We start from the raw sequence: 26,814 nt of genomic DNA on the forward strand, positions 1-26,814 counted from the left end.
CGCGGCCTTCAGCCGCATAAAAGGAGACATTGCCAAAGCAGCAATGCATGCGGTGGATGAGGGCATTCCCTTCCAAGTAGAGAGTGACGCCTCCGACTTTGAGCTGGCTGCTACCCTCAACCAGGCGGGAAGACCGGTGGCGTTCTTCTCTCGTACGCTTCAAGGCCCTGAAATTTGGCACTCCACAGTGGAGAAAGAGGCCCAGGCCATAGTGGAAGCTATTAGGCACTGGAGGCACTATCTCGCCGGCAAAAGGTTCACCCTGCTTACTGACCAGCACTCAGTCACATTCACGTTTAGTAACCAACAGCGGGGCAAAATTAAAAATGATAAAATTCTGAGGTGGAGAATCGAACTCTCCACCTACAACTATGACATCATGTACAGGCCTGGGAAGCTCAACGAACCCTCCGATGCCCTATCCCAAGGAACGTGCGCCAGCGCGCAGATCGACCGGCTATACACCCTACATGTAGATCTTTGCCACCCGGGGGTCACCCGGCTTTTCCACTTCGTGAAAGCCGGGAACCTGCCTTACTCCCTTGAGGAGATCGGACGATGACCAGGGATTGCTAAGTCTGCGCAGAGTGCAAACCGCACTTCTACCGACCCGAAAAGGCATCACTCATCAAGGCCACCTGCCCCTTTGAGCGACTGAGTATTGACTTTAAGGGTCCCCTTCCCTCCACCGACCGCAATGTGTACTTTCTTAACGTAATTGACGAGTACTCGTGGTTCCCCTTCGCCATCCCCTGCCCCGACACCACTACCATGTCAGTTATAAAAGCCCTGCGCAAGCTCTTCACTCTGTTCGGATACCCATGCTATATCCACAGTGACAGAGGGTCCTCATTTATGAGTGACGAGCTGCGCCAATATCTACTGGCTAGGGGAATTGCAACTAGTAGGACCACGAGCTATAATCCCCGGGGGAATGGACAGGTGGAGAAGGAGAATGGCACAGTGTGGAAAGCCACACTCTTAGCCCTCAGGTCAAAGGGACTGCCGGTCTCCCACTGGCAGGAGGTCCTTCCCGAGGCACTCCACTCCATCCGCTCCCTGTTATGCACGGCCACCAATGCCACCCCTCATGAGCGGCTCTTTTCTTTTCCCAGAAAGTTGACCACCGGGACCACCCTACCAACTTGGCTGATGTCCCTGGGGCCAGTGCTGCTCCGGAAACATGCGAGGAGCAATAAATACTCCCCGATAGTCGAGAGAGTTCACTTACTTCATGCGAACCCTCAGTATGCCTACGTGGTTTTACCTGATGGGCGGGAGGAGCACCGGGCCCCTACCCTGAACACTCCGTGGTGACTATTGACCCTGTACCCACCGATGTATGTACCCACGAGACACCACGCACTCCAAGCCCTATACAGACACCACACGACACTCCCATACCGGGCGCGACACACACGCACGAGGGATTACCAACGCCTAACGTGTTGACATCTCAAGTCAGGCCGGAACCAGCACAACCGCCGTCGCTGATGCAATCACCGCCGGTGCTACGTAGATCACAGCGACGGACTCGACCGCCTGATAGACTTAACCTGTAAATATACTTCTTGTAAATATTGTCAGTCACTTCACCCCACGGGACTCTTTTTAAAAAAAGGAGGGGTGAATGTGGTAAACCATATATATGTTGTAACTGGGTTAACTGTCTGGACACGCCCCTCTGCTGACTGCCCCGTGGCTCCTCCTACAGATTCCTGAATAAAGGTGATTTCGCCCTGCTCCTCCCCCTCAGTCCGAGGGAAGACACTCAGCATGGAGGTCGTATTGTACAGCGAATAAAAGCCTTTTAGTATTTTACCCAACTTCAGTCTTTTGGAGTTATTGAAGGTGCTTTACCACCCCCCCCCCCCCAAGGCTCCGTTTTTCACAGGGATCTCTCTGTGACTCCTTTGTTCATTTGTTCCTCCCCACAGATCTTCCTCCTGGTACTTATCCCTGTAAGCACAGGTGCTACATCTGCCCATTCAACCCCTCCCTCACCCCTACTCAGGGCCCCAAGAAGTCCTTCCAGGTGAGGCACCACATCACCTACGAATCTGCTGAGGGTTGTCTCTCGTATCTGGTGCTCCGATGCAGTCTCCTCTGCATTGGCGAGAGCCGATGTAGATTGGGGGATTGCTTTGTCGAGCACCTTTGTTCCATCTGCAAAAAGCAGGATTCCCCACTGGCCAGCCATTTTAATTCTAATCTCCATTCCCATTCCGACATGTCAGTCCATGACCTCCTCTACTGCACCGTGTGTAGGAGCAACACCTTATATTCCATTTGGGTTGCATCCAAACTAATGGCATGAACACTGATTTCTCCAACTTCCAGTACCTTGCCCACCCAGTTCCCTCTTCTTCAATTTCCCACTGACTCCCCTTACTTCTCCTTACCCGCCTGCCAACTCCCTCTGGTGCCCCTTCTCCTTCCCTTTCTCCAATGCTCCACTCTTCTATCAGATTCCTTCTTCTGCAGCCCTTTACCATTCATTTCTATAGATACTGCCTGACCTGCTCAGTTCCTCTAGCATTTTGTGTGTGTTGCTAAGGAATTCTGGCTGCTCAAGAGAACTTTGGCCTGAATCCTTTGTGCTTCTATCTTCTGGCTGCATGTAATAGAGTTTTAAAGAAGATGCCAGAAATACAAGATGGTCACCAAAAGGGAATTTGATGGAAACCTCTTTTTTCAGAGAGTGTTGAGAATGTAAGACTCACTATCACATGGAGAAATTGATGTGAATATTTAGAATACTTTGAAGAGTACTTTGAATACTTAAATACAGGAGAGTGAGAAGAATGGAAGGATAATTTGATTGGATTAGAAATATAGAAGGAGGAGTCTTGTGCGAAGCCATAATACTGGCATCAATCAATTGGATTGACTGGACAGTTTCTATGTTTTAATCCCTGTGCAAATCTAATACATTATTTAACAGTGTGAAGCATCAAAGATATATCAGATTCTGACCGAAGCCTTTGATCAGGAATGGTTTTGCAAGGTGCATTTTTTTTTAACCATATGAAGGAATTTCATCTAAAGCCCAATAATTCCTGTGCTGATGGTGCCATTTGTTTAGTTTACCCAGGGTGCTCAATACAAATAAGTATCAATACAAAGATTTCCAAATTGCAACGGGCTTCAATTGGAATTAAGTGTTTTTTTCCCCCTTTCACCCCATTTATATCAATGCAGTTCTTGACTAGCAAATCTTAGCACAAATAAATCTATATTAATAATTTGAGATGAATAGGTCCCTTCTGTTTATAGATATGACCAACTTTCATAGTAAAATTAAGCAAAACTAATGAACATGATAAGGATTCAAATTTAGATTTCACGAGTTAGAGAAAAATCAGAAGTCCTAATTAATGTGTGAAACTGAAGCTTGACTTTGAGTATTAAAATTAAGAGGGACCTGATGAACAGTACACTTGAACCTGCTTTTAAGTTTATACCTGTGTGTAGGTATGCAGTTGTTATTTTATTCTTTATTTTGATTAATTGAGAAGTTATTGATCGGAACATCTCATTGCTTGACACACTCTCATCAACTGACTGATTTGTGGGAGGCTCCAGGTTTCTATGTTGCTCAGTAAGCAAATGTTCTGAGCTAAGCAAAATCAGATCTACATAAAATATTGACTGATTTCCCTTTTGTTTCTGGAAAGTCTCTAACTTAAATTTTATATGCCGTAATCATATATGGACAAAATCAAGAACTTACTGCTCTATAGCCAAATATCCCATATCACCTTTCTTGGATCTTGTACATTATGTCAAGACACCACATTATTTTCATTTGAATTGTAGTAATGGAATACAGTTTGTATCAATCAGCAGTTTAATCTGATTCACAATGTGTATTTATATGATCCATAGACTTATATCTCATGAAATGAGGAGTTGTCAACTTATTCACAAATGGCAAAATCAAATGAAAAGGGGAAATTACCTTTTACATGTAGATGCATCATTACCGTTATGGTATTAAAATTAAGTTTATAACATAGCATCCTTTGTGCTTATATCCAGTTTCAGATCATTTATGTCCTTCACCTTCATTGTTTAGTCATTGTTGAATCTGTTTCTTCTGCTTGACAGAGGAATGTGTGTGAATTTCCTATTGCCATCAGTATTAACCTCTGAGCAGCAAATAAGGGGCACCTATTTATAATGCTTACTGATTTGCCCAATCTTCCTCTGGCAGCTAAATCAGATCAATTTCCTATTACAGAGACCTATATTTATTAATCTGGATAAAACTTTTAGACAAAGGTAGTTTGAACTATAATCAAAGCTGGAAATCAAACTTTGGTTTCCTGGTTGAACACTCAGCTCATTACTGCAAGAGCAAGAATAATATTCATAATTACCTTTCCAAGATAGGCAGAGGCAGTAATAAGTAAGAGATGATATAAACACAAACATGATCGTAGGTGCAGTTGCACTATAATTTATATTTCCTTAATTATGTCCGGTTCATGTGATTAAACTAGTGTTAACAAGCCACTATCAAAATAGCTGTGAGGTAGTAACTAACACTACATTGCCTCTGATTTTGTTTTATATATATTTATGCTTTTATGGTTTGGTTCTTCTCATTTCTTAATTATTCAGATTATATGACTGAGCTATTAGTAATTGAGTTGCTAGAAATAAACTGTTTAATGGCATATAACTTAGTGTAACCATTTTTCCACATTGTATTTTGCAGAATTGTAGCAGATATTTTTATCTCCATAAAGGTCCACCATATTTGCAAATATTGTAATAAGCACGGTCAGGACAAAAATTTGATGGAAGCAGAAGATAGTAGACAAAAAACTCACTTTCACAACTGCTTGAGGAATGATTAATATGTAGCAGGTTCTCAATTCTGATTAATGTGGCACACTAGTCCTCTAGTTCTGCCCAACGTGAAAGCTTAACTGACCACATGACTTTCTTCAGTGAGAATGCATCATTAATTTGCTTTAAAAAGTTAATTGTAGTTCAAGGGAGAGTCAACAGAATGGGAAAGTATAATTAGATATGGAAATAATGTCTTTTAGACACAAAATATCTCAAAGGTATTTTATAGACAGAAGAAACTTAATTATCAGCATAAAGAAAGGGTTAGATATTGAGTAGTGGTGGGGAAAAATGATTCATTTGCCAACAATTGTGAAATTTGCAAATATATCTAGAAATATTTGTTAACTAACTAGACAAAATAATCAAAACTATTGTTCTTACAATCACAAAATAAAAGTATATTAATCAAAATATATCAATACATTTTGTATACAGCATACTCTTGCAAGAAGTTTATTAACCATATACAGTGTATTGCAGTTAAATGAATACTTGCATCTCAAAAGATCTAAAGAACCACTGATACTAACAATATCCTTGGGCAGCACAATAATATTTGGCAAAACACAAATAAGAATGAACCAAGCTATTAAGTATTTGTCATCAATAACATCTACTGAAGTAATTGTAATCTCAGATTCCCTTGGTAAATTGGCTGTATTTGTTACCCATTTTACCACCAGCCCAGCTTTTCCTTTCATTCAAATGGCCCTGTACATCATGGATAAAACCCTCCCAACTATTAAGCACATCTACATGAAACGTTGCTGTAGAAAACCGGCATCCATTATCAAAGATCCTCACCACGCAGGTCATGCTCTTTTCTTGCTGCTGCCATCAGGTAGAAGGTACAGGTGCCTCAGGACTCACACCACCAGGTTAAAGGACAATTACTAGCCACCAACCACCAGGCTCTTGTTCAAAAGGGGATAACTACACTCATCTTGCTTCTGGTGTGCCCACAATTGATGGTCTCACTTTAATGCTGCCTGGCCTGCTGCGTTCACCAGCAACTTTTATGTGTGTTGCTCTCACTTTAGGGACTCTTTATCTCGTTATTTCATGCTCTTTTTATTTATTGCTATTTATTTATGTTTGCATTTGCAGCGTTTGTTCATTGATCCTGTTTACAATTACTGTTCTATAGATTTGCTGAGTATGCCCGCAAGAAAAAGAATCTCAGGGCCGTATGTGGTGACATGTATGTACTCTGATAATAAATTTTACTTTGAACTTTTGGGTCCAATCTTCTATTCCCAAGGGTTTTTTAAAAGTTACCATGAATGTTACATTTTCTGTTGGAAAAAATGTCTCATTTAGTCCAGATAGGGATGTTGACATGTTGATGTAAATGGGTAATCAAGTAATGTGTAAATAGTGTACATAAAAAAATATGAGCAATAAAAACTACAGTAAATACTTCAAAATATATGTCTGTTGAATCTAAAACTAATCCTAAAGGCATGTACTACAGGGAACTTCTCAACACTAATCATCAAATCCACTGCATAGCATGACTGCATTTTCTTACCTCAGAACGTAATTAACCCAGATAACATTTTTCTCACTGGCATTTTTTGCATTGAATGCAATAGTGGCACTGGACTGGATCCAAATGTAGCCTCCATTTTTCTGCAGCCAGCGATAGTACTTTGTTACACATTGGCCCTTATTCAATACTAAATAAAGAAGATTAATTTCCATTAGTAAGGGTAGTAATATAGAAAGAACATTAAACTTTACAAATGTAAAATAGAGCTCATATACCCACCTACAAAGAATAAACAACTTGCTTACACCGATCTTGCTCTTGTAAACAAGAGTAGTCTGGTGCTTTCAGACCAGCTATTGCCCCCTCTATTCATTAGCACTAGGGCAGGTTTATCTCACAACACTTTTCAGGTCAAGAATTTAGCATATTAGAAATCTGACACCTCATTTGATGTACCTTGTCATCTTGCTATGTGTTGGAACATCACAAGACTGTTTCAGAAAGCTTACAGGCATCCAATCATAGGTATGATATTGAGAAAAATTGCACAAAGAAAGGTTTCTGCTTCTACTTATTTTCGAAAGGTAAGAATATGGCTTTCAAATATCTATCACATTATTTTCATTGTCAAACCTTGGTACATTAACAAATGTTGCACATAGTAGCACTTGTGCAGTGTTACAAGTTTATGCTTCATTATATGAAAAAAGTGCATTTGTTATGACTGTTGCCACTTGGCTAAATGTATTCACACAGCACTTAAGGCAAAACTTGTAGAAGAACGTCACTATTAATTCTCAAGTATCCAGAACAGATTTTCAATTAAAAATAACATACTTATTACAAAACTTGACCACAAGATGGTGCATTTTCCTCACTACCCACTTTAGGTCTGTGACTATACAAATGTTATACTTCTGCTAAAATGAAGAAACTCTAATTATGGTAATAAATCTGATCATCTTAGCTGTGAAATGGTTTTGTCAACTGATACATATTTCCATTAATCATTTGCAGCTATAAATTAGAACAAGATGGAATGTTTCAGAGCAACATATTTCATTTACCAGTATGTTCAATCTGTCTGTTTAATTGCAACTAATAAGTGTCAAATGTACAACCACTGTGTAAATTTTGAGCAAGGCAACTGAAAGGAACATATTCTTCATTGGTAATGAATTTCAAGAAAAACGGGTTAATCTTGTAGTTCGTTGGTCAATAAAAGTAATGTATCAATGACTAATAAGGTAGAATTTGCATAAACAATAAACATTGTACCAGGAATAATTAGCCATCATATGACAAAGCTCCTTATAAAATGATAAATGTCTTCAAAAAATTGAATCTGCTCACAGTCTCAATAAACTATGCTGAATGTGCAATCAGGCTTTTGTTTTGTAATCCTGAAACATGTCCAATTGGCTAATCATTCTATAAAATTCAAAGGTCAAGATAAGACAAGTTACATTTATTTCTGTTAATTATTAATTTATTTTAGTGCTTAAATTATTTATTCTGATTACTGTCAAATGTTTTCGGAGAAGTTTTCATTGGTAAAGCTTTTCTAACCCAGCCACATCAAGTAGTTCCCCTGGTCATCATCTATTTCCCTATTAGTCTACACATCTAGTGTACCATTCTTCACTGCCTGTGTGAACTACAACTTCACCTCATCACTAACCACATAAAACCCTTTCCTCTTCCATTCCTGCTTTCTGTAGGGCTCACTGACTTCCTGGCCTGCTCATCCCTCCCCACCATCAGTCCCTGGCACTTGTCTCTAAACCTCCTCTCTCATCACATCCGGGCCCCAGATAGGTCCTTTTGACGAGGCAGTTCTTCACAAGGAAATCTCACAGATTTTTACAATTGCATCTAGTACTCTCATTCTGGCACCTCTATGTCACTGAGACCTGACATAAAACTGGGTGACTGCTTCACCAATCACCTTGGCTCTATCGGCTGCGACCAACTGGATCTCCCAGTTTAATTCTCCTCACAATTCCTACACCAACATATCTGTCCTCAACCCCCTTCATCACCAAGTTGAGGCTAAACTCAAACTAGAGGAACAGCACCTCTTAATCTACCAGCCTACAAGTTGGCAGGGTGAACACTCAATTCTCAAAGTACCTGTAACTGCTCCTCTCTGTCTCTTTCCTCCCTCCTCCTGATCCACTTGGCTTCCATCACCATGTCTCTTTCCATTCCTCCATCAACTCCATCAGCCCATCATCCACCCCCTCCTCCCACTAGTTCCCCTCCCCCACTATCCCCACTTCCCTCCCTTTACTTCATGCTCCAGCTTCCTCTCCAATCAGATTCCATCACCTTCAGCCCACTGGCACTTCCCCTATCACATCTTGGCTTCTGAGACCATTCCCACTCTCCCCCCATCAGCCTTTCATCCACTCCCAATTTGGATGTAACTATTGCCTCCAGCTTCTGTCCACCCCTTCATTCCATCTTTTTATACTTGTCTTCACCCCTCTACCATTTAGTCCAGATGAAGAATCTCAATCCAAAACACCAATTGTTCCTTTTCCTCCTAAAATATTGACAGACTGTTGAATCCCTTCAGTGTTTTGGGGTGTCTTCACATCAAGTGATTGCATAGTTCAAGCATGTGCACCACCCGGGCCTGCAAGGCTGGTTATACGCATTTGGACCAGGTAAATGCAGAGTTATGAGAGAAGTGCTGTAAATGTGGGGAATGAGTTCCCACAGCAAAAACTTGGCTGAATATTAAAGGATACTATCGAACAGTATGATGGCACATACCTCACAGCACCAGGTACACGTTCAAACCTGACCTTACATGTCATCATGCGTCTAACTCTAGTCTTACTGACTCACGTACCTAGGGGTGGTAAACAGACCTCGTGCCTCTGCCTGCAGAGAACTCCAATCCTGGTACCCAGCAACGACTCGCTGACCTGGGGGTGGGGGGGCACCAGGCCCTCATCCTCGTTGGCCCGCCTGGCCAACATCCGACCACGGATGTCCTTTGTCCCACGTCCCCGTCACCCCGGCCCTTGAAAGTGGAATGCAGAATGCGGAGCGGAGGCCTATACTCTAGCTTGACCCTTAATTCCTCCACATCACTGTTCATAAACCCTAACCTGACCCTTAACTCATTTTCTGTTCCCCTAAATCATCCCTACAAACCTAAAAAAATCAAACAACTCTGAACTTAGTGATGGGGATCATAGCTCGGTGCCATCTTGACTGATCAATTCACAGTGGATAATCAATAACTTCATCTATCTAATAGCTGTTTAGGACATCACTAACATATGCTTCAGTTATACAGGGTATTTGTGAGACCTTATCTGGAATACCACATACAGTCCTGGTCTTATTTAAGGGAAAATGTTACAGGTTTTGAAGCAGAGGACAATTGTGAGACAATATCTGGAATGGCCATGTCTTTGTTGAGAGCTTGAAAGGACTCAGCTTTTATCTGCTGTGGTTAAAAAATGTGATATGATTGAAACTACAAAATTGTGAGTGGTCTTGATAGGATGGATATAGAAAGGATGGTGGCTATGGGAGAATTTAGAACCCAATATCTTTCTTCATAAAAAATATGGGGTTGCCCGTTTAAGACAGGAGTGAGACAATTATTTTCCCTCTGAGGTTTGTGAGTCTTTGGAACTCTTCCTTAAATGGTAGTGGAAGCAGAGTCTTTGAATACTTTTAAGGAAGAGGTGCAAATGTTCACCCATATTTTCTGAAAATTACACAGGATGCTTTAACTGTTTACAATTGCTTGACAGCACAGCAGCCTATCAATTCAGAACATTCCCATTCCTCTCCTTATTTCCTTGCAACCCATTTGCTTTTAATGCTCATTAACTCCCCCTGATTCTCCTACAATGCACCAGCAAGGATATTTACAGTAGCCAGCTAACCAACCAGCACATCCCTGGGTACAGAATAAACTGAGACTGACAGAAGAAACCAATAGAGTCTCTGGGAGAATATGCAATGTAGACACTGTCAGAGGTCAGGATTAAAGCACTTGCTGGGGCAGGAAGGCACCAGCTCTGCCTGTTGTATCATAGTGCCACCTGTAATCAATTGTCTTGAGTAGCTATTTTACTGGGTTATCTGCTTTTCTGCCTTTGAAATGGAAAGCTAGTGGTTTTATTTCCACTCTATAGAGTTTGTTTGGCTGGTTCTTCTTTGCAAATCTGAGGGAGTTACTGCACTATTCAGGACGCAGCTTTTCAGATAAGATGTTAAAATAAGGTTGCAATTACTTTTTCTTCCAAAAATAAATAGTTCATTAGCTCCTAAACTGTTTGGATTATTTAAAAGGTGCTTTAGAAATGTACACTTTTGAAATGCATTGTGGGCTTTGCCTTTGGTTGCATATGAACATGTCATATGGTTTGGGCGCAGACCTTCTAAAATTAATAATCCTGCACACTCTATTAAATCTAAACCCACTCTCCACAGTTTGATTATTGAGATTTTTTTGTGGATAATGAAAACTAGTGGCGTAACAGTAATCAGTACATTTTGCAGAACATTTAGTTCTGCTTTTATCAACAAGATCAACTATTACATACCAGCAACACCATCTCTAGGAAGAAGCACAGTCGACGTTTCAGGCCGAGACCCTTTGTCAGGACTAACTGAAGGAAGAGATAGTAAGAGATTTGAAAGTGGGAGGGGGAGGGGGAGATCCAAAATGATAGGAGAAGACAGGAGGGGGAGGGATGGAGCCAAGAGCTGGACAGGTGATAGGCAAAAGGGATACGAGAGGATCATGGGACAGGAGGCCCAGGGAGAAGGAAAAGTGGGGGGGGAGTCGGGGGGGGGAGTTGGGGGGGGCCCTCCCCACTGATCTCCCTCCTGGCACTTATCCGTGTAAGCGGAACAAGTGCTACACATGCCCTTACACTTCCTCCCTTACCACCATTCAGGGCCCCAAACAGTCCTTCCAGGTGAGGCAACACTTCACCTGTGAGTCAGCTGGGGTGATATACTGCGTCCGGTGCTCTCGATGTGGCCTTTTATATATTGGCGAGACCTGACGCAGACTGGGAGACTGCTTTGCTGAACACCTATGCTCTGTTCGCCAGAGAAAGCAGGATCTCCCAGTGGCCACACATTTTAATTCCACATCCCATTCCCATTCTGACATGTCTATCCACGGCCTCCTCTACTGTAAAGATGAAGCCACACTCAGGTTGGAGGAACAACACCTTATATTCCGTCTCGGTAGCCTCCAACCTGATGGCATGAACATCGACTTCTCTAACTTCCGCTAATGCCCCACCTCCCCCTCGTACCCCATCTGTTACTTATTTTTATACACACATTCTTTCTCTCACTCTCCTTTTTCTCCCTCTGTCCCTCTGAATATACCCCTTGCCCATCCTCTGGGTCCCCCCCCCCCGTCTTCCTTCCCCGACCTCCTGTCCCATGATCCTCTCGTATCCCTTTTGCCTATCACCTGTCCAGCTCTTGGCTCCATCCCTCCCCCTCCTGTCTTCTCCTATCATTTTGGATCTTGCGCTCCCCCTCCAACTTTCAAATCCCTTACTCACTCTTCCTTCAGTTAGTCCTGACAAAGGGTCTCGGCCTGAAACGTCAACTGCACCTCTTCCTAGAGATGCTGCCTGGCCTGCTGCGTTCACCAGCAACTTTTATGTGTGTTGCTTGAATTTCCAGCATCTGCAGAATTCCTGTTGATTACATACCATCAGTTGGCTAGCTCTCTCTGTAACCTCAGCCATCAGTGTGGATGAATTTAAAACCCCAGTTCATTCTTTGTAAATAATAAGAGGTTGCCCATTTAAGACAGGAGTGAGACAACTCTTTTCCCTCTGAGGTTTGTGAGTCTTTGGAACTCTTCCTTAAAAGGAAGTGGAAGCAGAGTCTTTGAATGCTTTTAAGGAAGAGGTTATAATCAATTTAGCCATGATTTTATTAAATGGCAGATCAGGCTTGAGGGATCAAATGATGCACTCCTGATGCTAATTCTCACAGAGCTGTAAAGAAATATGGCAGAGAAAAAGGCCCTTTGGTCCACCAAGTCTGTCAGCATAATGCTATTACAGTGGCAGCTGTAAAATCAGGGTTCAATTCTGCTGCTGCCTGTGAAAAGTTTGAATGTTCTCTCCATGAATCAGAATCAGAATCTCTGGCATATGACGTGAAATTTGATAACTTAGCACCAGCAGTTCGATGCAATACGATCTAGCAGAGAGAAAAAATGGTAATAATAAATAAAATAAAACATAATAATAATAAATGAACAAGTAAATCAATTATGTATATTGAATAGATTAAAAAATGTGCAAAAACAGAAATACTGTATATTAAAACAAAGTGAGGTAGTGTCCAAAGCTTCAATGTCCATTTAGGAATCGGATGGCAGAGGGGAAGAAGCTGTTCCTGCATCACTGAGTGTGTGTCTTCAGGCTTCTGTACTTCCTAACTGATGGTAACAGTGAGAAAAGGGCATGTCCTGGGTGCTGGAGGTCCTTAATAATGGACATTGCTTTTCTAAGACACCGCTCCCTAAAGATGTCCTGGGTACTTTGTAGGCTTGCACCCAAGATGGAGCAAATTAGATTTACAACCTTCTGCAGCTTCTTTCAGTCCTGTGCAGTAGCCCCTCCATACCAGACAGTGATGCAGCCTGTCAGAATGCTTTCCATGGTACATCTATATAAGTTTTTGAGTGTATTTGTTGACATGCCAAATCTCTTCAAACTCCTAATAAAGTATAACCGTTGTCTTGCCTTCTTTATAGCAACATCGATATGTTGGGATCAGGTTAGATCCTCAGAGATCTTGACAGCCAGGAACTTGAAGCTGCGCACTCTCTCCACTTCTGATCCCTCTATGAGGATTGGTATATGTACCTTCGTCTTACCCTTCCTGAAGTCCACAATCAGCTCTTTTGTCTTACTGACGTTGAGTGCCAGGTTGTTGTGGGCTTCCTTCCACATTCCAAAGCTGTTTGGTTAGCGTTATTGAGTTGTGGGCATGCTATATTGGCGCCAGAAGTGAGGTGGCCCTTACGGGCTGCCCAGCATAATCCTCACTGATTTGATTTGACACAAATGATGCATTTCACTGTGTGCTTCAATGTGACAAATAAACTTAATTTTTAATTATAAATTAATTCTATTATTTATTCTATATTAACTTATTCATTCTAATTAACCTGTCCCAGATTCTACCACTTACCTATAAACTAGGAGCAATTTGGTTGCAAAGCTGAGTGATAACAGGGAGAATGGTGCAAACTCCACACAGCCAGGACCCAAGATTAAGATTACACTGGATTTTAGCACAAAATCAAATCAATCTCTCCTTAAAGGTTTAATCCAGAATTTGTAGTCAAAAGAATGCTACCTGCACTTACTGATGACCTGCAAGGAAAATTTAGACTTATGCCCCATGAGGGATTGCTGAGATAAACAAGCTCAATCCTCCTTGTTCACTTTATCTACATGCAGTCAGTTCATTGAAATTGACTGTTAATTCCATAAATCAGGTATGATTTAGTGCATATTGCACAAGAGGACTCTCTGCCATAAGTTATGAGAACCTCTGCAAGAAGTCCAACATTTGGAACATATACAATATGTGTAAAATTTTGCGAACTTCTACACTTTGGAACAAACATCACAAAGATGGCATATTTTACACAAAGACATGTTGGAACTTAGCCAGGTAAATGCCAATATGTTCCTGTAAAATCTTGTTCTTAATACTTTCGCTATGTTATTTCTTCACTTTTTGACAGTTTTTGTGTCCAACAATAGCTGCTATGACTAATTATGCTGGGTAAACAGCTAAACATACACTCAAGCTCTCGGTCTGCACTCGCTGGAATTTAGAAGGATGAGAGGGATCTCACTGATATCTGCCGAATCTTGAAAGGGCTGGATAGAGTGGACATGGAGAGGAATTTTCCAGAGTGGGAGAGTCTTGGACCCGAGGGCACAGCCTCAAAATAGAAGGATGTCCCTTTAGAACAGTGGTCCCCAACCTCCGGGCCGCGGACTGATACATTGCCGCGAAGAATGAAGTGGTGCAGCGGTGGCCAGAATGCACCCAGCACATCTTTAAGAAAAAAGCTGAAATAAGCAATCTAATTAATTACGTGCCGCCCAGCACGTAAATATCGGCCCAGATCAGAGGTGACGCAATCGGCAATAAAAAGCAGTAATCTGCTGGCGGGACTCAGTAGGTTAAGCAAAATCTGTGGGAGGAAAAAAATTGTCAATGCTTCATGGCAAAATCTTACATCAGGACCTTGTATCGCATGACTTATTAAAATACATTTCTATAGTTTTATTTAAATCATTCAATTTAGATCCTATTCTAGTAATATTTAGTATTAAATGTGCACATAAATGCTTTAGATATTCTTGATATGTTTCAAACTGTATTGGACTATTTCCTATATGGTAAATTTAGTTTTATCATCAGAATACTGAGAAATATCTTTAACTACTGTAGTAAATTGTAACTAGTGTATTATTGGTTAATGTGTTTTCAACAACATTTAGAATATGGACGTTATTCTAATTACAACTCAAGTTTAGTGATAATTGGAATAAACTTATCTATCAATTACTTGGCACAATCCCATTTATGGCATGTGTTCACCCACATTTTCTAAAAGTTGCACAAGTTCTTTAACTTTCCTTGACGACACAGTAGCCTACCAACTCAGAACCTTCCCATTCCTCTCCTTATCTCCTTGCAACCCATTTGCTCTCAATGCCCATTCACTCCCCCGATTCTCCAACAATCCACTAACTAGGATATTTAATAGTGGCCAATTAACCAACGAGCACATCCCTGGGTACAGAATAAACGGAGGCAGACGGAAGAAACCAAGAGAGGCTCTGGGAGAATATGCAATGTAGACACCGTCCGAGGTGTCTCTGCCTGTTGCATCACAGTGTCACCTGTAATCAATTTTCTCAGGTAGATATTTTACTGGGCTAGCTATGGTTTCCTGCCTTTGAATTGCAAAGGTAAGAGTTTTATTCCCACTCTATAGATTTTAGTTGGGTAGTTCTTTTTTGCAAATCTGAGGGAGTTATGGCACTATTCGAGATGCAGCCTTTCAGATGAGATGTTAAAATAAGGCTACATTTACCTGTTATTTCAAAAATAAGTATTTCACTAGCCACTAAACTGTTCAGATTATTTAAAAGGTGCTTTAGAAATGCAAACTTTTTGAAATGCATTGTGGGCTTTGCCTTTGGTTGCATATGAACATGTCATATGGTTTGGGCGCAAACCTTCTAAAATTAATAATCCTGCACACTCTATTAAATCTACACCCACTCTCTACAATTTGATTATGGAGAACATTTTGTGGATAATGAAAAACAGGTGGGAGTAACAATAATCAGTACATTTGCAGAACATTTAGTTCTGCTTTTATCAACAAGATCAATTATTATGTACCATAAGTTGGCTAGCTCTCTCTGTAACAGCCGTCCCATCCAAAATAGGAAACCAAAAATGCTCCCATATCCCCAGCTATAGAATTAAGTGTTAAAGAGAGCATCAGCTCACCTTCACTGACTTTAAAATGAATGTTTGGCATGTATTGAATGCAACACACTGCAGTTTTTTTTAATTTTTTAATTTCAAAATATACTTTATTCAAAATAAATATATACAATAAACCATTCGATAACTTTTCATCCTTTACATACGTTTCCATTATACTCAGTACATATCCGTATTTATAGCCACCCACGTGGCACTCCAGTTGTCCACCTTACCATATCATTGTTGAGGGGTATACTCCCCGCCCTCCGATCCCTCCCACTCCCGCGGGTGAAGAAACCTATACTGTGGTCCTTCCCCACCGGGCCCTTGCGGTGGCTGCACCGAGTTTCAGTGCGTCCCTCAGCACGTACTCCTGCAGCTGAGAATGTGCCAGTCGACAGCATTCTCCCACGGACATCTCCATGTGCTGGTAGATCATCAAGTTTCGGGCCGACCAAAGAGCGTCTTTCACCGAGTTGATGATCTGCCAGCAGCACCGGATGTTGGTCTCCGTGTGCGTCCCCGGGAACAGCCCGTAGATCAGAGAGTCCTCTGTTACGCAGCTGCTGGGGATGAAACGTGACACTAGCCCGTCTATCCTCCTCCACACCCTCTTTGCGAACTGGCAGTGTGCAAAGAGGTGGGTCACAGACTCCTCCTCACTGCAGTCGTCCCGTGGGCAGTGGGGTGCGGAGACGATGTTCCGGGCGTACAGGAGGGCTCTGACTGGGAGGGCCCCTCTCACCGCCAGCCAGGCGAGGTCTTGGTGCCTGTTGGTGAGATCTGGCGATAAGGCATTTTGCCAGATGAACTGGACAGTCTGCTCAGGGAACCACCCCACTGAGTCCATCACGTCCTTCTCCTGCAGTGCCTGCAGGACACTACGTGCCGACCACTACCTGATGGCCCTGTGGTCAAAGGCGTTCTCCTGGAAGAACTTTGCTACGTAGGACAGGTATGCTGGCAACGACCAGCTGACTGGGGCGTTGCGCGGGAGTGGGGCCAGACCCATCCTTCGTAGCCAGGGCGACAGGTAGAACCTGGGCACATAGTGGTACTTGGTGCCCACATACCTGGGTTCTACACACAACCTGATGCAGCCACATACGAAGCTGGCCATCAGGGTGAGGGCGACATTGGGGACGTTCTTGCCCCCGTTGTCCAGGGACTTGTGCATGATGGTCCGTCTCACCCGCTCCATCTTGGATCCCCAGACGAATCTGAAGACAGCCCGGGTGATTTCCGAGCTGTAGGAGCGGGGGACGGGCCAGACCTGCGCCAAGTACAGCAGCCCTGAGAGCACCTCACACCTGATGACCAGGTTCTTGCCCGTTATCGACAGGGAGCGCCCTCCCCACAGTCCCAGTTTCTGTTTCACCTTGGCAGTCCGCTCCTGCCAGTTCTTATTGCACGCCTCATCCCCTCCGAACCAGATCCCCAACACCTTCACGTGGTCAGACCTGATGGTGAAGGGGACGCTGGATCGGTCGGGCCATTTGCCGAAGAGCATGGAACTGCAGTTACCAAGGGTGTGTTTATGAGGCACGCAGTGTATGAAACTCAGAAAAGTGCCCTCAGAACATTGAAGATGAGTACTGGTAGTTTCTAGCAATTACCTCTTTAGCTGGCAGGAGCAGGGCAATATAGGTGACAAGTGCTAGTAAATACCAGGGTCTACAAATGGAATTATATAGCACATTTAAATCAATAGTTGCCTATTAAATTTGAGGATCCCTGATCTTTGGTTAGTTTCCAGTGCTGTCGATAACTGAGGCTCCAATGCATACATTATTTGTCAGAAAATTTCTCAGCCATTTATTTACAACTTATGATTCTTCTACCTGGCGTACTGGCAGAGTCCTGACATGAATTGCAAATATTTTCAAGTACTTCTCCAACTTTGCTTCTCATAGTTCTTGAGTAGTTGATGCATTTTACCCATTTCTGACAATATCCACATGAATGCTGTAAATTACCCAAAGCAGAGCAGTGTGCAAGGGAGATTGGTGTACTTTTGTGGGAGAAGGAATGCCTTTCTCATTGTTAATGCATCCAATTCCATAACACTCCTACCTGATTTGATAACTGACAAAATTACGAACTACAAGAAAAAAAACACTTAAATTTCTGTGGTTGAAATATCGGCATTTCAAATCAAACTTCTGTCAGATGGAAAATGGTTAGAGACGCCATCAGCATCCTCCAAATATTAATCACAAATGTGTTACACAATGAATGAATTCTGGACGGTAGCACAAAGAATCCTGAGTTCTGAAGAAGCATTTTAATAACTTCTGTGAATCAATACATATAGGATTCTCTAAATGATGACATATTGTAACATCAATCTCTAATGTTATTGGCCGTTGGCCAATGTCAGTCTATGTTAGTAAACAGCAGCTGTTCAAGAGGGTATGTTGTATTTGTCTATATTTGTGCTTCCATCCCCTGAGAACTGGTTACCCAACACTGTGGCAGGCATGAATAGAAATGATGATTAAAATGCATATGTACATTAATAACACTGCACCCAGATATAGCATTAATTATTGCTACAAATATGAGCAATCATAAGAATAACAGAGAAAAATAATTCATCATTCAAAAGCTTTAATGATCTGAAATGCTTGGAAGGTGCTTATTAGTTGAACATGTTAACACTGGTAATTTTTGGTTCTTTTTTAAGTTTGTGCATCTGATTTTTCTTTAATTAAAAAAAACATTACAACAGTATTCCCTACATGCCCTTAATTTGGCAGAAGCACCAAATTACAAATCATCCTCACCAGTTTTTATAAATAACACTGAGTTTGTGCACTATTCCATCACGGGGAATGGATGAGGGTAGCCTGATCCTCGACAATTGCAAAACTATCATAGGATAATCAAACATGTAAGGAAATAGGGAGTTCTTTTGCATTTTTCTTTGAATTTTCTTCTCTTATTGCATTTGTGTCCAGTGAGTACACACCAAGTGTGTAATTGGAAAAAGAACCCCTAGATCTAACCCTGTGTAGCAGAAAGCATCAAAGCACTATCAGAATGAGTCATCACACTGGTATTTTGATATCACTACCAATAATTTAATTTTTCTTTATTGTTGAAGCACATTTGGGATCCAGTAAAATATCTCAGTTCAAAATTGAAAACATTTGTTACTAATTGGACATAAACATATGAAGGATTTATTTTACACTCTCTGGACTTTGGACCTTTCATTATTCAGGATGGCTGATGAGTGACCTGATCTAAAGTAAATGTGGAATCTCTTCCATATTCTTCCATTATCTTGTGCTTGGAATTTTTCATCCCACTCCCTCCCCTTTATTATCACAGGACAAATAGGTTCAGGAGCTACAGCATTGTGTCTTGGGACTAAATTCTAATTAACCTTTCTCTGCACAAAATACTGGAATCTGATTATCAACTTCAGATGGACATCAAAACATATTCATACACAGCTGTTATTAAAGTCTGGCCCCAAAATACTGTAGAGCATTTCCTTACAAACATCTATAAGCGCGAATTTATTCCTGCTGAGACATCTTTGGGTTATTTCTTATTAATATTCTTGAAGGAATACTTCACACTTAACACAATTGTCTTCTCAGGAAAATTATTTTAGGAAGCTCATTTTGCAGAGTTTTTATAGAATTAATCGTATACTCACAATCCAAGTGACTATGCCTGATCCCTTCCACGTCCTCAGCATGAATGAAGTAATAGCATCTTTTACCCACGATATCTACTGGAGTTAGGTCCATGTAGTCACTAATACTGCAGTTTTGAAGCAGAAATGAAACAACATTAAAAGTGCAGATCCTTGAAAGAGTAAATTGAAACAACTTGAAAGCACATTATAGTAAAAATATTTATTTACAACAATCTAATGTTGATAAATTTGTCAATCTAATGTTGACAAATGCTGCAGATACGCTGAGTATTTCCAGCGTTTCTCGGTTTCTATTTCGAACTGTATCGCATCTGCAGTTCTTTTGCACTCTTTGATTACATCATATTTTGATTGACACATTCGATGGTAACTAAAAACACTTGAAATTGCAAAAATGGACAAAACCAACAGAGAACTGTGATGGTGAATGTAACCAAGTATAAAATAAATATAAGCTAACAGGTTCGTGGGTCCTCCGTTGCTTGCCACATGTCTGTGTGTACTCAGGCGTGTGGGAAGGTTTGTTGTTCATAACATTCTTGTAGAATTCGAGTGGGGTGGAGAGTCACGGAGATCTGTTGAGCAGTTGAGACTGTCACTCATTGTGAGCTGCCAGCAGTGTCAAAAATTATGATTAGGAAAAAAAAAGTGACAGACGGAAATCTCCACAGATCTTCATTTAAAAAAAAGAACAGGTATATAAAGTAGAAGGAAAAACTGCTTACCGGTTTTCACAGTAAACTATACTTAGGTCCATATTTACTCTGGTGACAAACATCTGGCAGTCAATCCGAACTTCATTTATTGTTGGAGGAGGCAAAGCATGAGCCACAACGACTAGGCCGATGATTTGAGTGGGCAGTACACGTCCATGGGAATGAGAAACTCGCAATCTTAACCGTCCTGTTACATGAATGACCTAAAACAAAATAATATCGCAAGGATGTGTAAGTACTAATGGTCTACCAGATCATCGGTGTTCAACCATCAAGGCATAGGGAAATGTCATTCACTTTAACATGGTAATCTTTCTAAATCTGGCTGCAATCGATTTACTTTACGTCTTTCTCTGGACTAAGCACATCTTTCCTCCGCTTCCCCCCCCCCCCCGCTTTCTGCAGGGATCACTCCCTACGCAACTCCCTTGTCCATTCGTCCCCCCGATCCCTCCCTACTGATCTCCCTCCTGGCACTTATCCGTATAAGCAGAACAAGTGCTACACATGCCTTTACACTTCCTCCCTTACCACCATTCAGGGCCCCAAACAGTCCTTCCAGGTGAGGCAACACTTCACCTGTGAGTTGGCTGGGGTGATATATTGTGTCCGGTGCTCCCGATGTGGCCTTCTATATATTGGCGAGACCCGATGCAGACTGGGAGATCGTTTTGCTGAACACCTACGCTTTGTCCGCCAGAGAAAGCAGGATCTCCCAGTGGCCACACATTTTAATTCCACGTCCCATTCCCATTCTGACATGTCTATCCACGGCCTCCTCTACTGTAAAGATGAAGCCACACTCAGGTTGGAGGAACAACACCTTATATTCCGTCTGGGTAGCCTCCAACCTGATGGCATCAACATTGACTTCTCTAACTTCCGCTAATGCCCCACCTCCCCCTTGTACCCCATCCGTTATTTATTTATATACACACATTCTTTCTCTCTCTCTCCTTTTTCTCCCTCTGTCCCTCTCACTATACCCCTTGCCCATCCTCTGGTTCCCCCCCCCCGCTTTTCTTTCTCCTTGGGCCTCCTGACCCATGATCCACTCATATCCCTTTTGCCTATCAACTGTCCAGTCTTGGCTCCATCCCTCCCCCTCCTGTCTTCTCCTATCATTTTGGATCTCCCCCTCCCCCTCTCACTTTCAAATCTCTCACTAGCTCTTCTTTCAATTAGTCCTGATGAAGGGTCTCAGCCCGAATCATCGACTGTACCTCTTCCTAGAGATGCTGCCTGGCTTGCTGTGTTCACCAGCAACTTTGACATTTGTACTTATTAAGATCTTGCTAACAATCAATGAGAACATTCAAGAGGAAGTATCACTTGGTGCTTCTGAAAACAGAGCATTTAACTATAGATCATATCTGTGTTTTACAGTTGAATCAAAGATCAATGGGAAAATCAAAAGGCCTTTAAATCCCAATCTATCCCTCTATCAGAGTCCTGTAACAAACATAGATTGTCTCTGAAATTCCCACATTGAAAGGCAAATTTACCTAAATTGTTATTAAATGCTCTAAAAACAAACCAGGAAATTATAGGTGGTGACCCTGACATCAGTAGTGGGAAAGTTATTGGAAGGTATTCTAAGGGACTGAATATATGAGTATTCGTATAGACATGGACTGATTAGGGATAGTAAGCATAGCTTTGTGTGTAGTGGATCATGTCCAACCAATCTTATAGAGTTCTTCAAGGAAGTTATCAGGAAAGTTAATGAAGGCAAGGCAGTGGATGTTGTCTACATGGACCTTATCAAGGTATTTGATAAGGTCCTGCATTGGTCAAGAAGGTTCAATTTCTCGGCATTCAAGATGAAGTAGTAAATTGCAATAGATATTGGCTCTGTGGGAGAAGCCAGACAGTGGTAGTAGATAATTTCCTCTCTGTGGAGGCCTGTGAATAGTGGAGAGCCTGGGGTTTCGGAGTTGGGTCTGTTGTAGTTTGATATCTATATCAACGACCTGGATGATAATGTGGTTAACTTGATTAGCAGATTCATGGATGTCACCAAGATTGGGTGTGTAGTGGACAGTGAGGAAGACTATCAGACCTTGCAGCGGGATTTGGAAGAGCTGGAAAAATGGGCTAAAAAAGGGCAGGTGGAATTTAATGTGGACATGTGTGAGGTGTTGCACTTCGGTAGGACCAAAATGGGTAGGTCTTACATAATGAACGGTAGGGCACTGAGCAGTGCAGTAGAACAAAGCAGTCTGGGAATTCAGGTCCATAATTCATTGAAAGTGGCATCACAGGTAGATAAAGTCATAAAGAAAACTTTTGGCATATTGGCCTTCACAAATCAAAGTATTGATTACAAGAGATGGGATGTTATGCTGAAATTGGATGAGAGTTGGTGAGGCCTAATTTGGAGTATTGTGTACAGTTTTGGTCACCTAACCACAGGAAAGATGTAAATAAGTTTGAAAGAGTACAGAGAACATTTACAAGGATGTTGCCTGGATGGAGAACCTGAGTTATACAGAAAGATTGATTATGTTAGGACTCGATTCCTTGGAACATTGGTCTGGCTTTGGTGGCCCAGGGAGAGCACAAAATTCAAAGTTCAAATTAAATTTATTAACAAAGTACATATATGTCACCATATACAACCCTCAGATTCATTTTCTTGTGGGCATACTCAATAAACTGAATAACCATTATAGAATCAATGAAAGACCGCACCAAAAGGATGGGCAGCCGGTGTGCAGAAGATAACAAACTGCAAATACAAAATGAAAAAAGAAACACTGATAATAATAATAATTAATCACCACCCACTTAGATAACCACAATATACTTACAGAAGAAGAGAAGGATGCTGAAAGGTTATTAAAGGATATAAAGGACAATTGACAATAGATTCTGTAACTCTACATCAAACCTGGCAGAAAAACAGAAATCCTTCATGTTGTTATGTTGACTACCAAAAAGCATTTGATTCTGTGCCACATTCATGGTTAATAGAAAGTAATTAATATGTATAAACTACACCCAATACTTATGAAATTCGCACAACGTCTGATGATGCATTGGCATACTATATTCAACCTATCTATTAACAACCAAGAAAGAACAACCAGCGTTATCAAAATAAACCAAGCATTTTCGAGGGCAAATCTCTAAGCATGCTATGGTTTTGTCTAACTTTAAACTCACTCACTAATATACTGAATCAGACAAAAATGTTGTTTCAAATCAGAAACAACCAAACAAATTATACCTTGACACACTTTCCATACATGGATGATTTGAAATTAAACGCTCTTTCATCAGTAAAGCTGCAATAATTAATTCAAATAGTAGAACTGTCTTCTAAAGATATAAACAGGAACACTGGACTAGATAAATCCACAACATTAAACATAAAGAAAGATGCAATAGAACTAATAGAATATGAAACACAGCAGCAGGATACAATACAACTGATGGATGGATATCAACAGGCAAACAAATACCATAGTACAATCAAGGGAAAACTTTTGACAGAATTTACTTCAAGGCTTAAGAAAATCTGCCAAATGGAGCTCAATAGTAAAAATATAACAAAGGCAATTAACATTTCCGCTAAACCTATATTATCATATTCTTTTGGCATAATAACTTGCAAAGAAGAATAAGAACTGAGAAGACAAATTTTAGAAAACACTGCAGTATGTACACTCTAATGGCTTAGATTAACACTGCCTAGGACAAAAGGTGGAAGACGGATACAGACATAAAAAATTTACACAACAGTCAGATAAAATCTTTCAGGATATATGTCCATCAATGAAAACAGGATTCAGCATGCCACGTGAGCATATGCTATCTGATGAGAAGTATACAACATTAACATAAACAAAAGCACAACCGAGAAAAATGAAGAAATCTTCACTGTAAAAGAAAAAGTTAACCAATGGAAGAGCATGAACCTCCATGGAAGACATCCCCATCATATGAGCAGACTAGATGTTAACAAGGACGTGTCAAACACCTGGCTCATTGTTGGAGACCCCTTCCCAGAAATAGAAGATTCCTTGTGGCAATACAGGACCAGGTGGTTAACACAAAAAAAAGACTGGAAGTGCATAATAAAAGACCAATAAATTCAAGATGATAAATGCAAAAAAAAGCCAAGAGAAACTAGAAACAATCTAACACATTACAGGATCCTGCAGCAGTTTAACTCAATCTGATTACTTACATAGACACAATCAAATGGCAAATATCATTCAGCAATATCTTGCTTTAAAATACAAACTTATAAAAGAAACCATACCTTGCCATAAACACATGCCCGAACCAGTATTATAGTCAGAGTCCCACAAATTATATTATGACCGATCTGTTATTATAGAGAGGACAATCCATAATAACTGTTCCGATATAAAATCAGGGGCAGGTAGTTTTGAGGAAGTAGAGAAGCCACAGAAGGATTTAGACACATTAGGAGAATGGGCAAAAAAGTGGCAGATGGAATACAGTGTTGGGAATTGAATGGCCATGCACTTTGGAAGAAGAAATAAAAGGGTTGACTATTTTTTAAATGTAGAGAAAATTCAAAAATATGAGGTGCAAAAGGATTTGGGAGTCCTTGTGCAGGATTTCCTAAAGGGTAATTCGCAGGTTGAGTCTGTGGTAAGGAAGGTAAATGCAATGCTAGCATTCATTTCAAGTGGATTAGAAGATAAAATCAAAGATGTATTGTTCAGGCTTTATAAAGCACTGGTGAGGCCTCACTTGGCGTATTGTGAGCAGCTTTGGGCCCCCTATACAAGAAGTGATGTGCTGACACTGGAGTGGGTTCTAAGGAAGTTCTCGAAAATGATTCAAGAATTGAAAATGAGGGTAACCTATTTGGAACTTATTGAATGTTGAAAGGCCTTGATAGAGTGGATGTGGAGAGAATGTTTCTTATGGTGAGAGAGTCTAGGACTAGAGGACACAGCCTCAGAATAGAGGGATGTCCTTTTAGATGGACATGAGGAGGAATGTCTTTAGTCAGTGACTGGTGAATCTGTGGAATTCATTGTCACAGGTGGCTGTAGAGGCCGTCTTTATGGATATTTCAGGCAGTGGTTGATAGATTTCTTAAACAAGAGAGAATCTGCAGCTACTGGAAATCCAAGCAACACACACAAAATACTGGAGAAACTCAGCAGGCCAGGCAACATCTTTGGAAAATAGTATAGTTGACGTCTCGGCCTGAAACGTCAACTGTACTTTTATCCATGGATGCTGCCTGGCCTTCTGAGTCCTTCCAGCATTTTGTGTGTGTTGATAGATTCTTGATTGGTCAGGGCATGAAGAGATACAGAGAGAAGGCAGGAGATTGGGGCTGAGAGGAAAATTAGATCAACCATGATGAAATGGTGGAGCAGACTCAAAGGGCTAAATGCTCCTATATCTTTTGGCCTTCTGGTCTTAATATTACAGGATAAACAAGCCAGAACAACTTACTTCAAAGATATCATCATTCCAAACACACATACCATGCAGAAATCAGTAAGTGAAATACAGCAGGAAAATGCTGAATTAAAAGAGGACATTGAAAGACTTTGGACCATGAATAGGGTATACATTGTCCCAACGTAATATCTGCAACTGGAATCATCCCAAAGTCACTACACAATAGCATTAAACAATTAGGCCTACACAGCAATATTTATGTAAATCTCCAGAAAGCCACAATGCTAAACTCCATTAGAATAGTCCAAAAGTTCTCAGCAATTGAAAAATGAGTGTGCTTCGTTATGCATGTTCCTCAAGTTTTACCAGCTTGAGCAGAGAAACATAAAAATACAATAATAATAATAAATAAATGAGCAATAAATATTGTGAACATGAGGTGAAGAGTCCTTGAAAGTGAGTCCATAGTTTGTGGGAACAGTTCAGTGATGGGGTAAGTGAAGTTGAGTGAAGTTATCCCCTCTGGTTTAGGTAGCTGATGGTTGAGAGGTAATAACCATTCCTAAACCTGGCAGTGTGAGTCTCGAAGCACCTGTACCTTCTTCCTTACAGCAGCAGTGAGAAGCAAGCATGACCTGGGTGGTGTGGGTTAGGGTTAGGGTTAGGGTTAGGGTTAGTGTTAACCCTAACCCTACTGCTGCCTTCCTGTGACAATGCTCCATGCAGATGTACTCAATGGTGGGAAGGGATTTACCTGTGATGGATGGGCTAAATCCACTACTTTTTGCAGGATTTTCCATTCAGGGACATGGGTGTTTTCATACCAGGCTATGATGCAGCCAGTCAATATACTCTCCACCACACATCAATAGAAGATTGTCAGAGTTTTAGATGTTATGCCGAGCTTTGCAAACTTGTAAGGAAGTAGAGGCATTGTTGTGCTTTCTTTATAACTGCACTTACTGAGCCCAAGACAGATCCTCTGAAAAGATAACACCAAAGAATTTAAAGTTGCTGACCCTTTCTGTCTTTGATCCCCCGGTGAGGACTGGCTCATGGACCTCTGATTTGGTCAGTAATCAGCTCTTTGGTTTTGCTGCCGTTGGGTGAGAGGTTGTGGTTAT

At 41.2% G+C, this 26,814-nt stretch overlaps 1 protein-coding gene across 4 annotated transcripts in view; it reads right to left on the reverse strand.

The window, feature by feature from the left end:
- The window catches only part of LOC134347808 (neuronal PAS domain-containing protein 3), a 1,099,666-nt gene that overhangs the window by 12,949 nt on the left and 1,059,903 nt on the right, over positions 1 to 26,814 (reverse strand). For all 4 annotated transcript variants that reach the window (XM_063050259.1, XM_063050267.1, XM_063050274.1 and 1 more), the window contains 3 exons: positions 20,300 to 20,493; positions 19,572 to 19,678; positions 6,395 to 6,542 (listed from right to left, as the gene is read on the reverse strand). In XM_063050259.1, the coding sequence (XP_062906329.1) occupies positions 6,395 to 6,542; positions 19,572 to 19,678; positions 20,300 to 20,493 (449 nt within the window). The remainder of the gene's footprint in view (positions 1 to 6,394; positions 6,543 to 19,571; positions 19,679 to 20,299; positions 20,494 to 26,814) is intronic.

This window comes from Mobula hypostoma, chromosome 1 (assembly GCF_963921235.1).
Source record: "Mobula hypostoma chromosome 1, sMobHyp1.1, whole genome shotgun sequence".
Classification (NCBI taxonomy): Eukaryota; Metazoa; Chordata; class Chondrichthyes; order Myliobatiformes; family Myliobatidae; genus Mobula; species Mobula hypostoma.